The sequence below is a fragment of the Zonotrichia leucophrys genome, chromosome 1 (genome assembly GCF_028769735.1).
Source record: "Zonotrichia leucophrys gambelii isolate GWCS_2022_RI chromosome 1, RI_Zleu_2.0, whole genome shotgun sequence".
NCBI lineage: Eukaryota > Metazoa > Chordata > Aves > Passeriformes > Passerellidae > Zonotrichia > Zonotrichia leucophrys.
In genome coordinates, this window is record NC_088169.1 from 4,855,516 (window position 1) to 4,880,077 (window position 24,562).

The following is a 24,562-nucleotide window of genomic DNA, read 5'->3' on the forward strand; positions in this document are numbered from 1 at the left end:
ACTTGTACCTATCTCGGGGTCACTCTGAGCAGCAGAATCCCAAGATGGCATCACCTGGAGAGCCTCACCAAGGAGCTCTGGAAACTTCTCCTCCTTAGGCTGAGAGCAGCTCTGCTGCCCACAGGCCCAGCCAGTTCAGCAGCCCTGCCCCAGGTGTGGCTCTCTGATGGATTTTTGGCCCTGCACATCCCAGAGCGGCCACGTGGCAAAGTCAGCCCTGGAGCCTTCAGGAAGCCTCGGGCCAGAGTCAATGTTTGCTCCCTCTTTTGCCAAAGGCTGATAAAACAGCACCTTTTTCCCCCTGGTCTCACTCCTCCCTCAGAGGTCTTTCCTCATTCTTCATTTTGCCTCTTTCCCACTGCTCTCGCTGTCTTTTTTATGTCTAAGAGTATTTTACAAGGAGGGAAGCTGGGAATGAATGTTCTAGACTTTTATTTTTTAAGAGTCTTTCTCTAGCAGATGAAACCTGTGGAGTGTCATGGGGAGGGAAGTTGAGGAAAACAAGCTAGATGGAGGAAAAAGATCTTATTTGAGTGAAAATTACAATTCACTGAATACAATTAATGTGTCATAATTAGGCCCTTTTGAAGGGAATCTGTTAAGACAGTAATTGCACTCTGCAATCCTTTTTTCCCCTCACCACTGCTTACTAATAATTTGATATTGTGAAAAACAAATTACTTGTAGATTTTGTCCTCTTTGCTCAGCTTGCGAGTACTAAAATTAGTTGATTTTATTTAGCTTTATGGTTGGCTTATTTTTGTACCTATTTACTAGCAAAAACTGCTATTAAGCTAGATTGCAATGTGTTCAGGGAAAATGCTGCTCTCACATCCTGGTCTGGCCTTATTTTAAAAGAGGAAAGGTATTAAGGCTGCAGCAACACTTGGTAAGCTTCTCCTCCCTAAATACAGAGAAGAATCCATCCTTGGGGATCCAAAACTGGCATTTTTGCTTTAAAGAAAAAGACATGACAACTCAAGAACTGAGAGTCACCTTTCCACTTGAGGGAGGGATTAAAGGCCAGCTCCTGCCATTTGACAGGGGAGAAATAATTGGATGCTTTTTGCCAGCCATCTCTCAGATAATTCCTTGATATTTGTGAGTGGATCTGCCTGTGAGAGTGGCTCTCAGCAGAGCACCTTGGAGCCCACCTAGTGCTCAGGCTCAGGTCAAGGCCAGATGTGAGAGTTTTTTCACCACCCAGGCTCTTTCTGCTTCCTACTTTGCTTCCTTAAGAAGCTTCACACCAGGGAGGATCAGGATTTGGGGTTCCTACAGGAACAAAAGGCATCATATGTCATTTGTCATCATATGGGAGCTTGGGTCCTGCATGTGCCAACTTGAACATTTTATTGTGGCATTTTGGGAAGAAAAGAATTTGAGGAATGCCATTGGCAGAGATAGTTTTGGCATAGAATATAAAATAGTGGGGAGTTTTGTTTTGACTGCAGGATTTGGATCTGTTTTCAAAATTGTGACTTTGTGAAATCTCGAGTGTGACCGTGTTCACAGGGGTCTTAGGATGAGGGAAGAGACGAGGATCTGACTCCATGTTGCAGAAGGCTTGATTCATTATTTTATGATATATTATATTAAAACTATACTAAAAGAATAGAAGAAAGGATTTCATCAGAAAGATAGCTAAGAATAGAAAAAAGAAGGAATGAATAACAAAGGTTTGTGGCTTGGACTCTCTGAGCCAGCTCACTGTGATTGGCCATTAATTAGAAACAAGCACATGAGACCAATCCCAGATGCACCTGTTGCATTCCACAGCAGCAGATAATCATTGTTTACATTTTGTTCCTGAGGGCTCTCAACTTCTCAGGAGGAAAAATCCTAAAGAAAGGATTTTCCATAAAAGATGTCTGTGACACTCAAGGGAGGTTTTTTCCTCACTTTTTTATCTATGTAAATGGAAACTTTTCTTCCAGAATTCCACTATGACACTTGTTGATACAGAAACCTTGACTGTCAGTGTCTGCAGTATAACAAATTAGCAGTTGTGGCATCTTTTCAAGGCCAGGTTGGACGGGGCTTTTAGCAGCCTGGTGTAGTGGAAGGTTCCCTGCCCATGGCAGGGGGTTGGAATGAGATGATTTTTAAGGTCCCTCCCAACCCAAATCATTCCATGATTCAAGCCAGAGCGCACTACAGCAGCTTGAGCTGTTCAGGGCAGTATTACTGTGCTGCTTGAGCATGGTTTGGAAAGGCTGTGCTTTTTTTCACTGTGCTGCCTGGTAGATGTCTGCTACAGCAAAGAGTGAAGTGTGAGGCGTGTCAGAAAAAATGATTCATCAATCCTACCTTTTCTCTGGCTAAAGAGATTTTTATTTAATTCATTCATTTTTTCTTCTCAGCCACTCTTGGGTTGCAAATAAGACAGAGGAGTTCAAAGGTGGCCACACTTCCCAAAAGTCTGGGAGCTGCTGGGGCAGTGCAACATCTGATGCAGTCACAGTGCCTCAGCTCAACTGTCAGAGAATAATCTTCTCATTACTTCTCAGCAGCAAAGTCCTTCAGGGAATAACACAAACATTTCACATGATCCAAAGTGCCAGATTTTTGCATTTGAACCGCTGAGATAAACCATGTGGGGGATGGGGAGGGTTCACAGAATTTCTCAGGAGCTGTGGTTATGAACGCTGCTGTGTGCTACATTTTCCAGCTAAAATTAACTTCCATTTGCACTCTGCTGAGCCTTCAGGTTTACCTTGAATGACCTTTGGTCATTGGCAAGTGACCAGATGCAGCTTTTTGTCCAGGTTTGGGAGCTTTTCTCCTAGGCAGCTTTGCACAACAGCATTTGCAGTTGCCAGTGGGCAAAATTCCACAATTCCAGTGCCCTGAGCACCACCAGCTCCAGTGGTGTGAATAGAAGAGTTTGGGTTGAAAAGGATCTTCAAGACCACCCAATTCCAGCTCCCACCACACATCCGTCATCACACAGTGGGATGTAAGCCCTGGCCAGAGTAGAAGGAAGCTGATTCCTGCACTGGAATAAGGAATGGGAGGAATGGGTTGTGGGGAGCTGTTGTTATGGCGTGTCCTGGCAGACTTTATCAACCCGAGAGCATAACAAAGTCTTTTAACTTCCTGCCCTACAAACTCAATCTGGTATCTGGAAATGAAGCTGTGTTCCTGCATGCCTCTGTGTTCTCCTGTGTAATCAAGATTTTTATAGTGGAACTTGGTTAACAATTGTAATGATGTATGAGCCACGGGCGAAGCTGGTTCATTTCCCAGAGCTGCTGCCTCTCCAGTATTAGCCAGGGGAAAGAGGAAAGTATGAATGTTTGAGAAGGAGAGAGAGAAATAAACTACTCCAATAGCAGGGGAGGAACAGTGCTGCTGTTCTCTAACAGTGCTGCTTTCAAAAAAGAGAATTTCTTTTTAAAGCATATCATATTTCACTTGAGAATCAAAACCGCCTTTTAAATTGTCCTGCCAAATTTTTAAGTAGAAGCATTAGAACAAATAGGAATAAAAAGCATGATTCTTATTTTTAATTAATCAAACACATCATTATGACATTGGTTAACACTTTTTTTGCTTTTTTTTTTTTGCTTTTTTTTTTTTCCCAATCAAATAGTCCTTCCTGCTAATGTGGAGCATAAAGCTGATTTCTGTTTGTGCCTTTGAACTCCCTTGTATAATTCCAAGGAACACCCATGATGACAATCAAACTCTGCATGGCAATATCCTAAATAGGTCAGGTGCAATGGGGAGCAAAAGCCTTCCATCTGTTGTATTCCCTTTATTAATTGCCAGGGAAATAAAAGCACTGGAGTTGCATCACCTTGTTTGTGCTCTGGGACCTGGGACTCCCTGTGCACATTCCTGTGGCCACCAAAGATGGCACAGAGCAGTGGGAAGCTGCCTGGCCCTGCACCTTTTGCCCAGAGGTGTGGCACAACTTTTCTAACAGGGAACACGGTCACAATTACCAAATTCCAGTCTTTGTGCCTGACACAGATCAACCTGTGGGTTTTATCCTGATCTTTCCCTCCTTCCTGCCCTGGCAGATCCAGTCATGTCCCTTTCCCATCCTGCCAGCCCAGCAGGTGTGTGAAAGTGTGGGATGGTGCCTGTTTCTGGGCAGAAAGGCAGGAAAAGAGGTGGGAGCTGCTGTGATAGGTGAGGAAGAGGTGGTTCAGGAGGGTGGGATTGGCCTTTTCAGGCTGACACAACCCAGATCTCGTGTTAAATAAAGTCTGGCAGTGCTGCAAGCCAGGCCTGAGGAACAAGTCATAGCATTTTTATAGCAGAGGTCATGCCTTGAAGTACAGGGAGTTCATAGCTGGGTTTCCAAGGTGTGTGCTTGTTTATTTACCTCTCCATACCCAATTATCCCAGCTAATCCAGGGATCTCACTGGATGAACATGGCATTGTTTGAACTTTCCTGGCCTCCAGGAGAATAGGCTGCTTTCAGAGCCCTTGTCATGGTTTGGAAAGACAGGATTCTGCTGAGGAAGGCAGGAGCCTCCCCTGGAATGGAGAATGTAAACCCTCCCCACCCCTATGAATTGCTATAAATTTTAAATTAAGGGGCTCTCAGGCAAAAATATGAGAGCAGGAAATAACAGTTCTTTAATAAGGAAAGGAAAAAATTAAAGGATAAAATAAACAATGCAGTACACTAGAACAACACTGACAGAGTCAGAACCCAACCTGGCACCCTGTGGGTCAGGCTGTTGGCAGCAGTCCCACTGGAATTGCGGCTCAGCCCTCCTGCAGTGTCAGGGGTGGTTCTGTTGCAGCAAGGGGGATCTGTAGAGAAGGATGTATTCTTCCTCTGAGGATCCAGTGGGAGAAGAGGCAGCTGCTGTTCCTCTGGGGAATCCAGTGGAGAAGCCGTGCTGGTGTCTCAAAACCTCTGGATTATATCTGGGTAGCAATGCTTGGCTCCTCCCTCTGGGCTCACATCTCCCAATGGGATGCTGTAGTTCTTATCAACCATGCAGTGACATTCAGTAGCTGTTATCAGCAGAAGTCCCCTCCCAGGGAGGTGTGAATGTGGTCACTCAAAGAGAGAGATTAGGCAAACTGCCCACTTGGCAAAGGTAATCTGCCATAGAGATGGTAATGGAAAGCATCTTGCTTTGCAATCTTCAACAGCCCTGAACTTGTCTTAAGCAGCCAAGCTGGGTGTTCCCATGGCATCATATCCATTGACTTCCACATTTTGGCAAGGTTGGTTGCTTCACTGCTGTGGTGAGCAGATAGAGAAAACCCAAAACTTCTGCACTTTGGGATTGTTGGAACATTTTAGGAGAATAGCCTGGAAAATATGCCTAAGCATTCAGTGTCCTTGAAGAGGAGCACCAAAAAAAAGCACAAGGAGGAATTCCTGAAAGCAGGCAGCAAGTGCAGCTAGGAGGATGCTCTAATGAGTGGTGCCCCACAGAGTGGGGATGGAAGTGCTGCTGGGAAGAGCTCATTCCAGGGAAAACAGATAGACTTGATGAGTCAGGGGTGTCCTGCTTTCACCTCTCCTCCTCACAGCTCTCCAGGCTCTGAAAAACCTTTGCTAACAAACACTCATCTCCAAAACTAACATCTTGACAGAGGAGGGGGGGGAAAAAAGCCTGGAAAGAATCGTGTCACTACAAGAGTGAGGTGAAGGGGGGAAGAGAGGTAAGAGATCAGACCTGGCATGCAGCCTTCTGAAAAAGCTGATTTTTCTCACTGCTGTCCTGCAAGTCTCGTTTTCTTTCTATTTGCCTGCAAAATGTAGCCTTTTCTCAGTGTTATTCACTACCTTCAAATCAAAGAATTATTGAATGGCTTGGGTCAGAAGAGAACTTCAAGATCATCTTGTTCCAACCCCTGCCATGGCAGGGACACCTTCCACTGTCCCAGGTGCTCTAAGCCCCAGTATCCAACCTGGCTTTGGACATTTCCAGGGATCCAGGGGCATCCAAAACTTCTCTGGGCACCCTGTGCCAGGGCCTGCCCACCCTCACAGGGAAGTTTTCCCTAATATTCCATCTAACCCTACTCTCTTCCAGTTTGAAGCCATTCCCCATGTTCTTGTAAATAGCATCTCTGAAAAACAAAACAAAGCAAAAAACCTTCTTAAGTACTGAACGAGCAGCTTTGGCCCTTGGTTTCACGTCTCCAATGCAATTTGAAAGCTGGAATCTTATTTAAAATTGAGTTTGAAGTTCAGATCTTTGGTATGAGTGAGACCTTTGAAAGAAGGTGGGAACACAGGAGTGGGGCTGAACCTCTCCTGCAGGGTTCTGCCTGCTGCTGAAGGACAAGGGGACTGTGGTGCCTTTAGCAGAAGGGAGATTACAAAAAAAAATAGCAGTGCTCATGAGGCTGGGGATGCCTCCTAGCCTAAGCTCAGGAGCATTAGGAATGGGCTTCATTCCCCTGATGAATTTTGTTATTTCCAGATGGCACAGTAAACATGGGCAGTGACTCACCTACAGGGTGAGGAAGGTTTAATAATTAGTCACTTCAAGCCTTCTCGAGTTTGCCTAGCATGGCTTGGCTGTGTGCATATATGTAAAACTGTTTTGGTCTTACTGCAGTTGATTTAGTTTCAAAACAACCTTTTTTCTTTTTTCTCTTTTTTTAACTGTAGAACTTCTGAAGCTAGGTAGAGAAGAAGAGTTAAAAATGCCTTTTTTTTTTTATTTGACAGCAGTTTCACTGAGTCTAATGAGCAATAGAGGAAAAGAAAAGAATGACCTGACAAAATAAATTGGAAGCTAATTTCGGAGAGCAAAAGCCTCGGAAAATTGAAATTCTGAACTGAATGCAGCTTCTAACTGTAATCATTCACTGGGTATAATACATTAATGTAGGCTTACTGATTTCATTTCCTTAACCCAAGGAAAAAAAAAAGGCAAAAAGCCCTCAATAATATTGTATTCTGAAAGGTAATGTAGTAGCATGATTTCTCTTTTTTTTTTTTTTTTTTTGGTGACTTGACTTTTTTTGTGTAAAAAAGCCCAACCTCTAAAATTCTTTGACATTATTATACTTTTTAGAAAGATCGTGCCCTAACCAGTGCTGGTGAGCAGAAGAGCCACAGCAGATATTTAACGTCGGAGAGTGCCCTGTTTATTGTGCAGCTGGAAGCTCTCCCTCTCCTCAGGTCCTCCTACAGCATCCTTAGCTCTATCTGGTGTCCCAAAGAGCTCAAAGTCCTGCTGGACAGTGCCCAGCAGGTCTGCCCTGTGGTTGTGACTCTGTGGTGGTGATGACATCTCAGGTTTGGTGTTGCTGAAATGGCTCCTGAGGTATTAAAAAGTCTCTTTTTCCCAGCCCAGAGACTGAAAAAGAAGTTGAGGTTCCTCAGCTCTGGTTCTCAAGGTTGTTTATTTTCTCTTATCTAATACATTCATTCTCTGACCTGCTGAGATCTGTCCAGCAAGTTGAGTTCAGGCACACTGACCGCCCTTAGGGTGGTGTTAGCTTTTTATACTAAAAAAACTACATGTACTTTATTTACAATAATTTTCCAATACCTATCACCTATGTTAGACACTGTCTCTAATCTAAACCAATCCAAAAGTGCCACCATCACAGCAGAAGATGGAGTGTGGTGGTGTTCACAGGGGTCTCAGGTTGAGGGAAGAGATGAGGATCTGACTCCATGTTTCAGAAGGCTGATTTATTATTTTATGATATATATTACATTAAAACTATACTAAAAGGATAGAAGAAAGGATTTCATCAGAAGGCTGGCTAAGAATAGAATAAGAGGGAATAATAACAAAGGTTTGTGGCTCAGCTCTCTGTCCGAGCCAGCTGGACTGTGATTGGCCATTAATTAGAAACAACCAACATGGGCCAATCACAGATGCACCTGTTGCATTCCACAGCAGCAGATAATCATTGTTTCCATTTTGTTCCTGAGGCCTCTCAGCTACTCAGGAGAAAAAAATCCTAAGAAAAGGATTTTCCATAAAAGATGTCTGTGACAATGGAGGACAAGAGGAAGAAGGACAGGACACGCCCAAATTCCTCCATCTTGCCTCTTGAACCCCCGTTCTAAATCCCCAAAATTCTACATTTTCACCCTGTGACAAAATAACTATCATTCTACTCAAACTCTTGAGGCTTGTAAATCTTCACACAAAGTTGGTAATTTGTTTCCATGGGCTAAAATCAAAGGCACAGGTGTTTTTGACTCCATGCCAAGGTCTCTGAGCCCCTTGCCAGGGTCCAGACACATCCAGGGGAGCCGGAGGAATATCCTGGGTTCTGACAGTGACACTCTCTGGTTTCCAAATGAGAAAGAGTTTTATGCTGAGAAGGAGCCTGTGAAATGGGTGATGCCTTTCACAAGCACATCTCTAAGAGTTAAGCTCTTTTTTAGCTATGGAATTATTCAATTAATAGCTGTGTCTGCAGCACCTTAAGTCACCCTGTTCTCCAGGGAGGGAGGGGTGAGCTCTGCATGAGACTCTTGCTAATTTAGGACACAGGGCTTAGGCTTAGGCTGTCTCTAAACCCAGGCTGCGTGGGCACTGGGATTCCTCTCGAGGCTTGCAGTTAAATGTGAGAGTTGCTCCCAGTGGCATTTACAGCCTCCCTGTCTCATCAGTGCTGTGCTGTAATTACCAGAAAATTGATTAATTTAGTTGCCTTACACCTACTAACAGGTGGAAACAGTCTTTTGGGTTTAACAAGAGCTTTTTGTGCACTTAAGTGCAAATAGCTGATGTCTCATGCGTTCCTTCTTGAATTTCAGAGTGTTTGTGGGGGTTTTGTTCATCCTCCATTTGTCTAGGCACTCATTATCTTTCCATTCAAGAATGTGTGTGGTGTAAGTACAGCAGATATACAGATTTTCCTCACTCAGGTTTGGGAGGATTTCTGCTGCTCTCAGTAATCACTAACTCTGCTTGTGCTTAAGGGTTGGTGGCTGATGAAGGCACCTCTTGGCTTCCATGCAACCCCTTCCTTCTGAAAGGTTTGGCTCCCTGAGGGTCTCTGTATCACACTTTTCCTTTGTCTTCTCAATCCATTTAAAGCCTATCAACACTAATTTACAGGTGATTTTTTTTTCTACACCTCTAGATTATTGTTATTACTCTGTAATTAGTCCAAATTTTCCTTAAAACTCAGTGCTTAGAGCAGAGCATGAGTTCAGCTGCAGCTGGTTTATGTGAACTACAGGATTGCTTCACTCGCTTGGTTTTCTCTGCTATAGGGTGTGAGGTGGGAGAGAAACTCATATCTGGGGGGAGAAAAAATAAAAAAGAGGGAAAAAAGGTTAATCTCTTCTGAAAAGGCAATGAGACAAAATTGCCACGATTCACACAGCTCAAAGATAAGCAAGTAATGGCTCATGTTCAACAGCAAAGCATGTTCATATAGCATGAATAGGATGGATGTGTTGTATGATAAATCTAGACACAGCAAATAAATTTCAGCCTGAAAAATAAGATAGCACATGAGATGGCATGTGCAGAAGGAATGCTAATGTTTAGGGAACCGAGGGCATTGGCAGGAAGGAGAGCGTAGAAATGAAGAATAGATATTTTGTTTTGTTACCAGGATTGATTGGCTGACTATTTTTTTTTTTGTCTTTAAACCATAATAGCCTTCCCTTATTGTCAAAATGATAATATATATAAAGCACTTCCTGTAATATTTTTCTTCAAAATGACTATTCATCAGTCCCACAGTCAGATGCTCATATTTCAACTCACAATTTAGTTTAGCAAGTTTATACTTCAGAGCAATCTGTCATTTTAGCATTTGTGTTTTTTATACAAATCTCCACTACAGAAGCATGCAGTGCTCTTAAACACGGGTAGATTGGCTAATCCAGATAGTACTTTGTAATCTTCTCGCAAAAAAAGAGATTATTGCTTTCCAGGCAGGAAAAAAGAAATATTCCTTCCAGTCTAGCAATGCAGATCATGGAGAGATGGAGGGGGAAAACTCTTGGTGTTCTGCTGGGGGTGTGAGAGTGTTTGGGAATGGATGTTTTAAGTGGCTGGGGAAGAGAGGGAATGTGAAGACAGGCAGTAAATGTAAATCCAGGTCCTGGCACCACCTGGGAATGCAGTGAGGGGAAAGGCAGCAAAGGCCAAACCCTCTCTGGAGAGCTTGGTGTGCTGCTGGCACTGCTCCTCCTGTTAACTCCCCAGACTGCAAACACTGCGCAGCTTCTGTGACAAACTTCTGCTGTTGTGAAAGCAGGAGTTATCTTTGGTGATAAACTTGACCTTCTGGTTTGCCCATGTTGTCGCGCAGCAATAAATCACCTTCCTTTGCATCCCCAGGGCTGCAGCCAAACGTGGGCACCACCTGCTGAACAAACGTCATTAGAAAATTAATCTCATTCTTTTTTTTTTTTTTTTCTTTCCTCACAATGCCTCTCTTATCTTGGCTGCATGGGTGAACCCTTCTTGTGAGCATGGGAGGGGTTTTTTTGGAGGTAGGAGCAGATAATTTTTCTGTTTTCTCTGGTGAGGTGACTTCACTGGAAATAACCCTTCCTGGACTTAGTGTAAAATGTGGGTCTGCTTCCTCTTCCTCCTTCTCTTCCTCCTCTGAGGTGAAGTATGATTCCATCCAAGCTGCAGAGGATCATTTGGCTTTGGGGTGAGGTGTTCCTCCAGAGCAGGGACTGCTTGTGAGCAGAGAAATGGGAGAATCCATCCCTGCCTGTGTTCATGGGCAATGTGCCAGTCCAACAAATTTACGTATTTTTGTTTACAGTCTTACCTTTTAAACAAGGTGCACAATATTCTGCAAGCAGAAATCTGTCATTGTGGAGGCTTTTCAGGTTTATGTCTGACTTTGCACTCTTCTACATCTAGAAATGCTTCCAAAATTTTCTCTTGAATCATCTTTTAAATTGCTTTTATTTCTGCATCTTCAGAAGAACAGATGAAGAATCTATATTAAAGCCTAGCCTTCTGATACTTTTTTTTTATTGGAAAGTAGTTTTATTGGCTGTAAATGCTAACTCTAAGTAACACAGGGGAGAAAAAAAACCCATCCAGAACGTCTGTGCTTAAAAAGCCACTGTATATTGTAACATTACTAATTTGTAGAAACAAATTGCTGAAATAACCTGAGTGACAGTCAGTGCCAATAATAACATGTAATAACTGTGGGCAAACACAGCATATAGTTACTGGTGTTTTCTTTTCTATGTGATGGTTGTAAGCAATTCTTGCCAGATGGGCTGATAATGTAATTAGGAATCATTGTGTTAAATGAGGCAGCATTTAAATTGCCAACTAATTTTCCTATCTATTAACCAGCTTGAAAAAGAAGAGCTGTTACCCAAATAATTTCTAGCTGCTAATCCCTAACAAGAAGCAGTATTTCTTTGAATTTTCTTTTTTCTTTTTTTTTTTTTTTTGAAGTACTGTCTAGCAGATTATTTTCTGGAGGGTTTATTATGTGTGGGACAAAATAAGAAGGAGAATTAAGAGATGGTACAAGCTCAGGGGTGAGATGGGGTGGACTTCTACCTCTGTATTGTGATGTGTGGTAACAGCTCCTGAGCAGGTAATGGGATGATTCCTATTTCTGCCCTCTGCATGGCAATAAAAACTTTTTTACTCTGTCATAGTTCACTGTGTGACACGCTCCAGCAAGCATATAGAATTACAAACCCTATTTTAGAGTGGGTGCTTTGGGAGAAATCATGAAAGTATGAAAAGATTTTGAGTGGCACATGAATGGTACTGGTGTGGAATGGTTGTGCTCTTTACTGAGGACAAGAGAAAAGGGAAAAGAAAGAGGTGCCCTGGGGTCGAGTTAAAATCCCAGAGGAGGCATGATGGCTTGCAGTTTTCATCCTGAAAAGAGATATCATGGCTAAAAGAGAGTCGGTTTAGAGTAGATATTAGAAAGAATTCTTCCTTGTGAGGGTGGGCAGGCCCTGGCACAGGGTGCCCAGAGAAGTTTTGGATGCTTCTGGATCCCTGGCAGTGCCCAAGGCCAGGCTGGACACTGGGGCTGGAGCAGCCTGGGACAGTGGAAGGTGTCCCTGCCATGGCAGGGGTGGCACTGGATGGGCTTTGTGGTCCTTTCCAACCCAAATCATTCTGGGAATTCTTACAGAGCCCCTTCTTTTCTCTGCTGCCTTGTGAAGGAAACTATCAATTATCACTAAAGTTTTGACTGAACCCCAGAGTAAATGTAAGGCTGAATAAGATTGTTTACTGTATTTATGGCCCTATGTGTGCAAATCCTATTCCCTTTTTTTTCCCCAACTCCCTGTGCTTCATCTGAAGCGGGAATGAAGAGCCAAATGCATTTTTGCCGTCTGGTTTCTTTACAGAATCGTGGAATGGTTAAGGCTGGAAAAAACCTTTCAGATCAAGTCCAGCCATCAACCCAGCACCAGCACCATGTTCACCAATAAATTATTTTCTCAAGTGTGGGGGGATAGAATGTAAGAAAATAGATGGTGCAGAAGGTAATCTTGCCCCTGAGGAGTTGCAGCTGTCCTAACTACCAAAGATTAGGAACAGGCCTGCCCTTGATAGGCCACAGCTGTGACTAGTAAGGAAGAGTGCTATAAAAGAGTGGGTTGGCTGGTCCAGAGGAGAGTTGGAGTTTGTCAGTTGTACTGTGAAGAGGGACGGAGTTTGTTGGTTGTGCTGTGAAGAAGGAAGAGTCAGTGCTGTGAGGAGCTGCCCATGAGCAATCACTGAGAAGGTATGGGAGCTTCACAATATGATGACAAGACTCAAGTGTGATATCCACCTGGTTTTTTAACAATTCCAGGCATGATGACTTTTCTACTTCCCTGGTCAGTTTGTTCAAGTGCTTTAAAGCAATTTTTGTGTAAAATTTTTCCCCTCATATCCAGCCCAAACCTCCCCTGGTGCAGCTTGAGGCCATTCCCCCTCACCCTGTCATTTGTTATCTAGGAAAAAAGACTGACACCAGCTCACTCCAACCTGCTTTTTAAGTAGCTGTAGAAGGTTAGCCAGTTCAGTGGTGGAACTTTATTGCTTGACCTTAAAGGATTTATCAAACCTGTGTACTTGGAAAAAAAAAATACATTGGATTTTTCCATGGACAAGTGTTTAGTGAGGATGATGAAGAGTATCCCTAGTTCAGTGTGGGTGACCCAGGGAATCACATCAAAAGCAGCAGGTTTGCAGGCAAGCCCCAGGATTCCACACCTGGAAAAGGCTGTGGATGCTAAATCATGCAGACAGCTGCTTCAAATAAATCCATTTTGCACTTTCAGCCTGTGGGATTTGTTTAGTATATTTTTCTGGAAGTTACCAAAACCTCCCAACCTCAGACTAAAACAGGGAAGAGAAACTTCTCCAAAGTCTGAGCAGGTGTGTACCAGAACAGAGGCAACTTCTGTCCCAGCTAAGGGAGAGAAGCAACCTCTCTGCAACAAAGAATGAATGATTGCTGCTCTCACTTTCCCTTGAAAATGTGAAGGAAGTCACTTTCTGAATGCACGGTGGATAACTGCAAATTGTTTTATGCCAGGCAGTTAAATGAGGCATGAATAACAGCCAGTCTAGTGTGGATGTGTCATATTGACATCACCTGCTGAACCAGGGCAGGTGCCTGAGCCACAGACAGCCAGAGCTTTGCTGAGTGAAAAAAATATAACACATCAATAGTCAATTTTTGGGTTTTTTTCTGGTATATTTAGCATGTAATATTTATATATATATTACATATATATATCACATATGTATATATAATGTTTATATATTTAGCATGTAATATTTAGCAATGTAAGGCTTTAAAATATTAAAGACACAGTGTTAAGTTAAATGATTGAAGCTGTGTAGCATGCAGTAAGTGCTTTTTCATTCTGGTGCTGAATCAAGCACTGGAAAGTTTAAGGGATCCTTGAAGTATTGACAAAGTGTTTGGCTTCCAGTTGAAAGAAATCATTGGGACTGGGGAATTTTTAGCGTCTCTACCCCTTCAGAATAGAAAAAAATGTAAAATGCATGACCTCTGAGGCTTCTGCTTTCAGTGTTCATGACTTTGAGTAAACAAGTTTGGATTTGCTTCTTTTTATAACCACAAACTAATGGCACACAGATAGTGTCAGGCTCCCTCTGTGAGTCTGTCATGGCAGGGGTGGTTGTTCCTGTCTTGCTTACTGTAAAATAAGGATCTTTATGAGCCTCCTGTTAATAATAACAGCTCTATTTGCATACAGGAAAAGCAGACAGCAAAATAATCTCCTGGTACTTTACCAGGTGCAGATTTTGTGTCCCATAGCTGTGGTTAAGGTGACCTTTAGGGGGTGTGAAAAATGCCAATCGCTTGTTTTTAAAATTTTAATAGTAATAAAATGGTTATAAAAATAGTAATACAATTAGAGTAATGACAATTTGAATTAGGACAAGGTGAGACAATTAAGACAAAGAGTTACAGACGGTCTGGGTACCTTTTTCTGGGCGGCACGAGCCCACTAACAGAGGATTAACCCTTAAGAACAACAGCCTGTTGCATATTCATACACTTCATACATGATGCATAAATTTCATTGAAATACAGGATTCTGTCTGGTCATTGTTAGCTTCTTCCTCTGGATCCTAACAACGCCTTCGAGGCAGGAAGAAGCAATAAATTCTTTTTCTCTGAAAGATTCAGGTGTCCTGCGGCTGCTGTCTCACTGCGAGTCCTTTCTTTAAAAAAAATATCCTACATAGCATCGTTTCTGTTTTAACATTTTGTTATAACTTAAAACTATATTTAACACAGTACTTAAGAGAATACAGTATTACTTACTAACACAACACCTATAATATTCATTTAATATTTGCGAAGAGCCAATCATAAAATACGTGCATTGTCCACAGGGGAAGAAACAATTTAGTGCATTTGCTCTTAGTGTCTGTTGTGTGGGTCTGAAATTGAACTTGGAAACCACAAAAAAAAAAATCCCCATAAAAGGCTTTGCATCTTCCTAAAGCAAAAGGAAAGTAGTTTTTCATTGGTTTTAATGCCAATATCTAATCTAAACCCTGAGTCTGGCAGTTGGATGCCATTCCCTGGCAATTGTCTCTCTCCAGCTTTCCTGGGGCTCCTTCAGGCCCTGCAAGGCCGCCCTGAGCTCAGCCCAAAGCTTCTCCTGTGCAGGTGAGCAATGCCAGCTGTGCCAGCCTTTCCTGCCAGCAGAGCTGCTCCATCCCTCTGCTCATCCTGGAGCCTCCTCTGGGCTCTGCAGCAGCTCCAGCTCCTCCCTGGGCTGGGCCAGGGCTGGGGCAGCTCTGCAGGTGGGAAATCACCTGAGGGGGCTCAGGGATAGAACCCTCCCTCACCTCTGCCCATTCTGCTCTGGACGCAGCCAAGGACACAGTTGGTTTCTGGGCTGCAAGTTGATATTTCCAAGGACATGTCCAACATTTCACCTATCAGCACCCCTAAATCTTTCTCAGCATTATGCTGTCCATAGTTAGGACAGGACAGGGTGGACAGCCCTGGACCAGGGCTCCTTCAGTGGCCACCTTGAGACTCTCCAGAGTTGCCTGAAGCTGCCCCAGCAGCTCCACGAGGAATGAAGGAGGCTCCAGTGGAGGCAACATGAAATTTCCTCATAATGAGATGTGAAAGCACTAAAGAAGATTCAGGAGAGAAAGGGAACTCAGTCAGTTATACCCAGCCCAGAATGAGCTGCTAATCACTGGCGCTATTGTGAGGACTACAATAAATCAGTGTCTGCCCTGGCTGCCTGCATCTCATTATGCACAAACATGTGGATGGAGAATGTCAGCCTCAATAGCATCTGTCATGTGAGCTCTGCTGTGTCCGAGTGGGCTGGAGCCTGCATGCTCAGCCAGCTTTGTGCTTTCCCTGTCTTTGTGGGGGATATCTATTTTATTCTGGAAATCTCAATTTGCTCCATCCTGTGGGTAGTAAATCTGCCCTTTCCTTGGATGGTTTGTGAATTCTGTGTTGATAACATTGTATTTAAGGTGTGGGGGTGAAATATCTTTCGTGTGTGTCATATTTAGTGATTTTTGTTTAGTTTTGGTTGGGTTTTCTTTTTCTCCCCCAAGTCCTCCTCCGTTTATGGTGCCATGCATATCACTGAGGCTGAGGCAACACCTACATGTATTTATGCATCTGATGTATGGTGCCCATTGCTCAAGCATCACAGACTACCTCAGAAAGGCTAATTAATTTAAGCCCTGCAGCACCCCTTTGAGGCAAATTTTGTCAGACCTGATAGATGCAGGCACACGTTGTAGCTGCTCTTTGTTGTTTATTTTTAATATGATTTCTATGCTAGAGAAGGGAGGGAAATGAATAGTTTGTACTTTGTTAGGTAGTTCAAAAAATGTTAGGCTTTTGATAGCATTGAAATGAAGTATGTAGCAAACTTTGGATTTTATTGCAGAGCCTCAGAGGTTCTTATTTTCTTTTAAAGCCTCAGCTCCTGGAGCCAAGTGAACTTGTGGATGTCCTTTTGTTCTTAGATGGCTCTGTCTAGCTCATGTGGTTGCAAAATAAATTTTAATGCATTGTCATTGCTTAATCTAAAATCTGGGATGCAGCTTGGCTAAGGTTGTTGGTTTGTTTCTTTTCAGTCTTAAAATTTCTGCAAGATTAGGGCTGGGAATACCAATGACAGAGTGTGCCTGCAGTTCAGGAGAGATTCTCAGAAATTATTGGTTGGTTTTGTGTGCTTGTTTAAATTTCAGAGTTCCTTAGTCCCATACTATATGAAAAGGGTGAAACAAGGGTAACCATCACCTCCCTTCTCCTCTATGAGCAAACCAAAGATGTTTTTAAACATTGACTCACACTTTTTGTCTACACTCAGTCTTATTACAGAAGGATTCAGCACATCTTTTAAAACGCTTTATCCTCCTTTGTGTTTACACTCAATTCTGAGCTCAGCCTTTTTTCTCCACTTCTTTTGTCAACACCAGACTTGTTTTCCTGGTCATTCTCTCTTGCCCTTACCACATCCCCTTCCCATTTAAATCCCAAGCTACATCCCATCTTAAGGGGTGATGGAGACTATTAACGGGGCTGGTAAAAACTGGCTTTAAGCCATAGGCAACCAAATCTTTATGTCTCACTCCCTCCTACAGGAAAATTCCTAATTGTGGGGGAACCAGTTGTGGGTTTCTCTGGGTCTGGATTGAAGGCACTTGAGATGGTGTTGCATGTTCACACTCAGGTGTTTATTATTTCTTATCAGTCAAACAGTCTCACTGCTGTGAGTTCTGCAGCTTTTCATTAGAAGGCACAAAATGGCAACAATCTCTTGGTACAAGGTCTTTTAAGACTAAACTATCCAATGAAGAACTGACACCTGGATTATTTTCCCTTTTAACCCAATAACTGATCCCACAGAGCTGCAATGGGGACTTTTCTGCCCAGTTACAAAATGCCACCCAAATCCATGGAGAAGGAGGAAGAAGAAGCATGAAGAAGAAACCCAGGACAACACCCTGTGCCCTCCATCTTGCTTCCATCCACAACACACTAAAAACCCCAAAACCTCAATTTCTCACCAAGTGATGCACCTACACTACTCTCTATAATCTATTTCACACTTTTGTGGATTCCGGTCTATCTTGAAGCCTGGGAAACTTTCTCCATGGATGAGGGTCAGAGTCAGTGCTGCCCTGGGGGTCAGGGCACCCCAGAGCAGACACAGAAATATTCCCAGTGCCCTGGGGTTCCACACCTAATTCTATAATATTTTTCTGGGAGCAGCTCTTTTAAGCCAATCTGACACTGTGTTGTCATCAAGGGAGGGAATCACTCTTTTCTGGTATCCACTCTGATCACATCCATTGGTGTGGCTGTCTGATGTGGCAGATTGTTGTTTTTTCTTGGTAGCTGTAGGTTAGGAACCTGATCTGCTTTGCATCACAGCCCTGTGGGTTTGCCAGGGAGGCTTGGGAAGCATCCAGCCAAGAGCAGGGGGAAAGTGTGACCATTGATCTGGTAGCAGTAGTGTGGTGGTGTTCACAGGGGTCTGAGAATGAGGGAAGAGATGGGGATCTGACTCCATGTTTCAGAAGGCTGATTTATTATTTTATGATATATATTATATTAAAACTATACTAAAAGAATAGAAGAAAGGATTTCATCAGAAGGTTAGCTAAGAATAGAAAAGGAATTATAACAAAGGCTTGGGACTCACCAAGACAGTCTGGACAGCTGGACTGTGATTGGCCATTAATTAGAAACAACCACATGAGACCAATCACAGATGCACCTGTTGCATTCCACAGCAGCAGATAATCATTGTTTACATTTTGTTTCTGAGGCCTCTCAGCTTCTCAGGAGAAGAAAATCTTAAGGAAAGGATTTTTCATAAAAGATGTTTGTGACACAGTACAGTCTCTGACTGACTTAAATTTACCATTTAATGGTCTCTACCTAATGTGGTTTCTAGGTCTTATTAAAAGAAGTGATCCTGCTTTGCCATTGTGCAGCTGTGATGGACCAGCCTAGTTACCTGAGCTAGATGGGGAAAGGAGGTGTCCCATTTTGCCCATGTTTAGGCAATTTTCAGCCTAGATCACCCTCCCAAGCAACCAAACAAGTGGCCCTCTCTTAGGCCACCTTTCAATTATGGTGTTAATATATCTGCCATCCTCATTTTTAAAGGTGGTAAAGGATGAACTGGGCATTGCTCCTATGTTTTCCAACCCACAAAGCAGCTCCATGCTTCTGCTTATCTCTGTCCAGACCTGTACTCTGCCCTTGCCTTGAAATCTCACAAACTCTAAGACAAAGAGAGCTTTAAGCAGTCCACAATTCAGCCAAGACTCATGGGTTGGGCCAAAAAGAAATTGGAGATGATCAGGAATTTATCTGCTGTGCAAATGTGGGCTTGGGCCAAAAAGAAATTGGAGATGATCAGGAATTTATCTGCTGTGCAAATGTGGGCTTGGGCCAAAAAGAAATTGGAGATGATCAGGAATTCATCTGCTGTGCAAATGTGGGCTTGGGCCAAAAAGAAATTGGAGATGATCAGGAATTCATCTGCTGTGCAAATGTGGGCTTGGCGGGTTTTCCCCCTTCCAGGAACAGATTATTTAAAAAATTTCAGCAGGATCAGCTGTTTTGGACGGGCTGCAGCAGCATATCTTTCCCAAAAGTGACACTAAATTCATTTCCCAGGGCAATGCTCATCATGATTTTAAAACCGAAGACAGTTTAGACAAAAACTGCAATGGTTTATTGTTGTTCATTTATTTAAATTGGGTATGCAAATCACCTCTACTTTCTTTTCTTTTTTTTTTTTTTTTTGGCAGTTAAATATTCTGGTTGACACTGGGAGCAGCAATTTTGCAGTAGCAGGTGTGCCTGATCCTGATGTCACATCCTACTTCGATCCTGAGCTGTAAGTACCTGTTCTGCACCCATGGTGGAAATTAGGGGGGGATATTTTGGTTTCGGGCTCCTAAATGCAAGACAGGATGATAAGGCAGCTCCTGGGGCTCCTGTGACATCCCATGGGAGTGGGATTTTGGCTGCCTGGTGGGAATTTTGGATTTGCCTGATGCCTGACACCACGAGCAGCCCCACTGGTGGCAGCACAGCTGAGCTCTGAGCGAACATCAGCAGCACTAATTAGAACTGGAGGAAAGAGAAGATGATTACAGGGTAAAAATCATTTGCAAAAATCACACCAATTTCAGTCAATTTCTTACCTGAATAGACTTGCAAGGAATTAAAAGTTTCAATATGCTTTGCCTCTGTTTGAAAACAAAAATTAAAAGCTGGTAATTGTATCAGTTACTTGACATTTCATCCAGAAGCAAAATTACTTAGTCAAAACCTAATTTGTTGTTCAGTTTGGCCACAGGCCTCAATCAGTCAGTGATCTCGACAGACCCTGATGAATCTGGTTATTTATAAAATACTTGGTGGTTCTGGTGTTTGTTATGCGCTAAATTTGCTGTGTTTAGCATAAGCTGACATTAATCACAGCCAAGCTTTGTCTGTCTAAATCACACTTCTTCCTTCCTCCCTTTCTGCCTTTTTCTAGTTTCAATTATTTCAGGTAAACTCCAAAATGCGGTGCCTATCTTTAGCTGAAACATATGGATAAAAATACTAAGAGTGCTGGGAAACTGGGGAGTATCACCCTTCTCACTACCTCACATGTGTTTTAACATGGGGTTTTACACTTTTTTTTTTTTCCAGTAAGATGCACTGGGAATGAAGGGAGATCTGTTATTTCCATGCTGCTTGCTGGAGTAGCCTCACCTCCTGTCATATATTTAGAAGTTAATGGAAATATTTTACATCATGCTGATATGATAGGTCTGGAAAGTCCAGAATCTTGGAGATGTATTTCTGATACTACTTGATGGCTATTTCTGCACTACTGCGGGCCAGCTATCCCCTCCCATAGGCAATGGCTAGAGAAAACTTAATTGCAAGAATTAAAAGCACAAGCATTCTTTCTTTTAATGATGTTATTGAGACTGGAAGGACAAGGCCTCTCTCATCAGAAACACAAACCAGTAGAAACAGCAACAGCAGAGTTTATGTGTGAGGAAAGACAGACTGAAATCACGTGAAGGTTGCAGCCTCTGATAATGTTCTCAGTGAACACTGTGTTTTGAGAACTTTAATATAAGGTCAATAATGAAACCTTGAAGTCCAGTCCCTAAAGAGTTAGTTAAAATTACTCAAATCCAGTCATTTTAAGTCATTACTTAAAAGTCAATCAAGTCCAGAGCAATTGCAGCAGGAGTTTCTGGTTTGGGTTGCACTGATGGAGTCTTGCAGTGGGCTCACAATACAAACATCAGCAGATTTCTGGGTACACCATGCTTCTTCCATTTTGAATATTTTAACTACATTTAAACAAATAAATTGGAGGGATCCTGGCCCCAGTGAAATCAGGTAGATCTTTTAAAAATGTTGGTTGCAAGAAAGCTCTGTAGGTCACCTGGCACACACCTAAAATGAGCTGGGGCTGTCACCAGAGCAGGTGAGCCGAGCCATGACTGGGCCCAGCCAAGGCCTGTGAACCTCTGAGGATGGAGAATCCATGCTCTGTCCAGGCAGGGTGCCATGCCACAGTGTCCTGGGGAGGAAATATTCCCTGTTGTGGAAACCTGAACCTCAAAAAATGTAACTGGGGCCATGGCAGCCTCTCCCTTTGATGCAGATCTGAGTGTGCAGTCTGTCCTTCATGTAGGCTCTTGATGAAGACCTTCACAGAACCACAAAGTCACTGAGGTTGGAAAAGACCTCCAAGACCATCAAGTCCAACCTGTGACCAATCCCCACCTTGTCACCACCCCAGAGCACTGAGTGCCACCTCCAGGCCTTCCTTGGACACCTCCAGGGAGGATGAGTCCACCACCTTGCTGGGCAGCCCCTTCCAGTGTTTAACCACCATTTCCATTATGAAATTCCTCCCGGAGTCCAGCCTGAGCCTCTCTCAGCACAGCTTCTGTGTGTCCTGTTGTCCTGTTCCTGTTGCATGGGAGAAGAGCCTGACTCTCACCTGGCTGCCTGCCAGGGCCTTGTAAAGACAAAGTTACTCCTGAGCCTCCTTTTCTCCAGGCTGTGGAGTTTTTCCTCCACTCACAAACCCTAGGCCTCTGCTTGTCACAAGTCAATGGCTCCTTTGGGCCCAGGGGTGCAGCCCACCTTCAGCCCACACCATGGCTGGCTTGTTCAGTCCCACACCCTCAGCTTCCAAATGGGAATGCCATGGGAGCTGGTGTCCAAAGCCTGACAGGAGCCAAGATGTGCTACAGCCACGGTTCTCCTCATCTGTGCCTCCAGTCCTGATCTAGAGGGGAGTGAGATGGGTCAGGTGTGATGTGGCTGTGACTCCATGACTGTCCTTCACATGCTTGGAAACAGATTCCAGGAGCTTTTATCTGAGACTTCTCCTGACTGAAGGTGCAGCCCAGTCACCTCTACTTCCTTGGGTGCTGCTCTTTGTCTCTTTTTGAGACTGGCTTAGGGTAGACTTTGCCCAGCAGTCAGAACACCTTCCCTGGCATTGTGATTTAAACCTTGATGGTGACTCAGCCCCACACAGCCGCTCCTCCACCAAAACCCCAAACATTTCTCCCTTCTTCCCCCAGCTGTACCTGCTGAGGTGTGGGATATCCCTGGGGTCATCTGGCTGTGTCCCCTCCCAAATTCTCATGCACACCAAGCCTGGCAGTGCTGGGGGTGGGGTGAGAGGGAGAAAAGGCCTCAGCTCTGTGCAAGAGCTGCTCAGCAATAACAAAAACATTTCTATATTTCAACTCTGTTTCCAGCACAAACCCAAAACACAGCCTGTGCTTGCTGCTGTGAAGAAAATTAACTCCATCCCCAGCCCAAAGCAGCACGCTTGGCTGTCATGATTTTGCAGGGATGGTAAACAAGTGGCATTGATACCACATCAGCTGGATCTGTAAAATTACCCAGGAGTGACCTTTGCCCATGTGTAAATGAGAAAAACAACCTATGGGCACTTGTATTTCTTCCTAGGAAGAACACTTGAGATTAGATAAAGGGGTTTCCTCTCATCTGGTAATCACTCCTGCAGTTTTTCCCTATATTGTCATGGAGTGCTTCCGACGTCTTAAACTGCAAGTTGAAGACAAGGGGGGAAGAAAGATTAGTAATTTGTTAAATTAATGGGTTATGAGTTATAGATGTGTGCTTATTAGAATATTCATGTTGTGTTGGAGAGAGTGATGGGGCTTAATTTCCTGGTGCCACACTCTTAGTTTAATTTTATTCAGATGATCAAAATCAGAAATTGAATGCATGATTCTTTTTTGACTGAAATTGAGGGGGGTGCATGGGAGAGGCATTATCTTTGTTTCAAAGGACCCAGAGAGTGTGTTTTTCAGAAAGAGCCCTCCTGGAGCAATTCCAGAACTAACTTGTTAAATTATGTTGTGTATCACATAATCTATATGATATAATCCTGCTGTTTAATTATCTGGCTCTTTCTTTACAAAGTGAGTAAAGCTGTTACCATGCACTCTTTTACAACTTGGGCTTTTGAGTGGCTCTGACAAACCTTTGCTGTAAAAAGTTCTGAGTTTGCTGTGATAATCATGCTCTATAAGTCACCATGATGTATAAGGTTTTGCAAAATTACCTGATTTGTCCTGATCTGAAAAGAAATCACTGTGTTTGTTTCTCGTGCTGTTGAAAATAACAAGTAGTTTTGTTGAGTACTCTACTTATGATAAAAGAGCTACTTAAACAGACATATAAAGGGATTTTTACACTTGAACCCAAGTGATCAGTGATGGCTCTGCAGCAGTATGTAAATCTGACATGCTCAGGGCTTTCAGTATTCAGGAACAGTATTCAGTTTTATTTCAGTAAATAAATAAAAAGTGCTACTGCCTCACTATCTGAAGCTTCAAAAGCAAGCTGCTCAAGAGTTGATCTTTCCAAGAGATAGGGAGGTAAGAGAAATACAGGCAATAAATTGAGGTAATACAATAAGTTATACACCATCAAACAAAAGAAACTTGTTTTGCTGCTTTTTGCTGCTTGTTTTGCTGCTTTTGCAGTGTAATCCTGCCAGGATGGTTGTGTGCACTGTACAGGTTGTGGCTTGGGGTGAATTATAAACTTTTTGTGGAAGCCCTGCAGATTAGATGGGACTTCTTGGTTAGAAATCAATAATTTCTGTTGTATTTTCACGTTTGCTTTGTCTTAAAGTTGTTTGGTGAGGTCAGTGTTAGGCAGGGCTTCGTGCACATGGGGGATTTGCTGTTGCCAACGTTGAGCTTGCTGCAATAGGGATTGTGACATGAGAAATAAGATTTTGGTGGTGTTTTGTTCTGTGCTGTGTGCTGGTAATGAGGATTAACTCTGCAAGAGGAAATTACCCCATTGCTGGTTTGCTCAGCTGGGGCTCCAGATCCATGTGAGGTTTGTGGACCAAGTTTCTGGTGGCTGCTTTGGAGAGAAGATAGGAATGGGAAAGAGGTGGACAAGGGAGTAGGATCCCTACAGGACCATGGTCTAGGAACCCTTATTCCTTGCCTCTGTCTACTTTGTCCTGCTGGAAGATGTGAATTTCTTCTTTCCTCATCACAGCCAAAACAGCTTGTTTGTAATTTTCTTTTCCGTGCTGTGTGTTTGTTTTACAACACTCAGCCCATGAATCACAACTAGTCTCTAGTTTTGACCTCTAAAGTTTTCTTCCTTTAGATCAGTCAGGTGGAAAGGTGAAAAAAACCTGTGGTTGATTACCTGCAAGAGGATGGGGAAGTGGTTTTGCAGAACAGAATTTACTCCAAGATGCCTTCCCATGTTACCAATTTTGCTCCTTGAAGGAAGTAATAAAGTCTTCTCTTCAATATGACATTTGTGAACTTTACAAATGAGATGAGTGTTTTCATATCCATTTCTACAGGTGGTAAAGCTGAGGCACAAGTGGTGAGGAAGCAGGAAAGGTCAGCAGCTGTGCTGGAAAGTGAATCCAGTCTTTCTGTGTCCTGGTCCACAGCTCTTCCTGCTTCTGGAAGAAGAGCTGTGTGCTGCTGTTCTAGTCATGCACTGCTTGTATCTGCAGATTTGCTTCACTTTATTCTCCCAGCACTCAATTTTCTCTCTGATTTCAGATGTTTCCTCTTCTGCTGCTCAGCCAGGCACTTCTCCCCA

The 24,562-nt window shown here is 43.2% G+C and overlaps 1 protein-coding gene across 1 annotated transcript in view; it reads left to right on the top strand.

Moving 5' to 3' along the window:
• BACE2 (beta-secretase 2) overlaps nt 1-24,562 on the top strand; it is a 53,580-nt gene that overhangs the window by 7,408 nt on the left and 21,610 nt on the right. Inside the window, exon 2 of the mRNA XM_064705558.1 lies at nt 19,219-19,307. Coding sequence (XP_064561628.1) covers nt 19,219-19,307 — 89 coding nt within the window. The remainder of the gene's footprint in view (nt 1-19,218; nt 19,308-24,562) is intronic.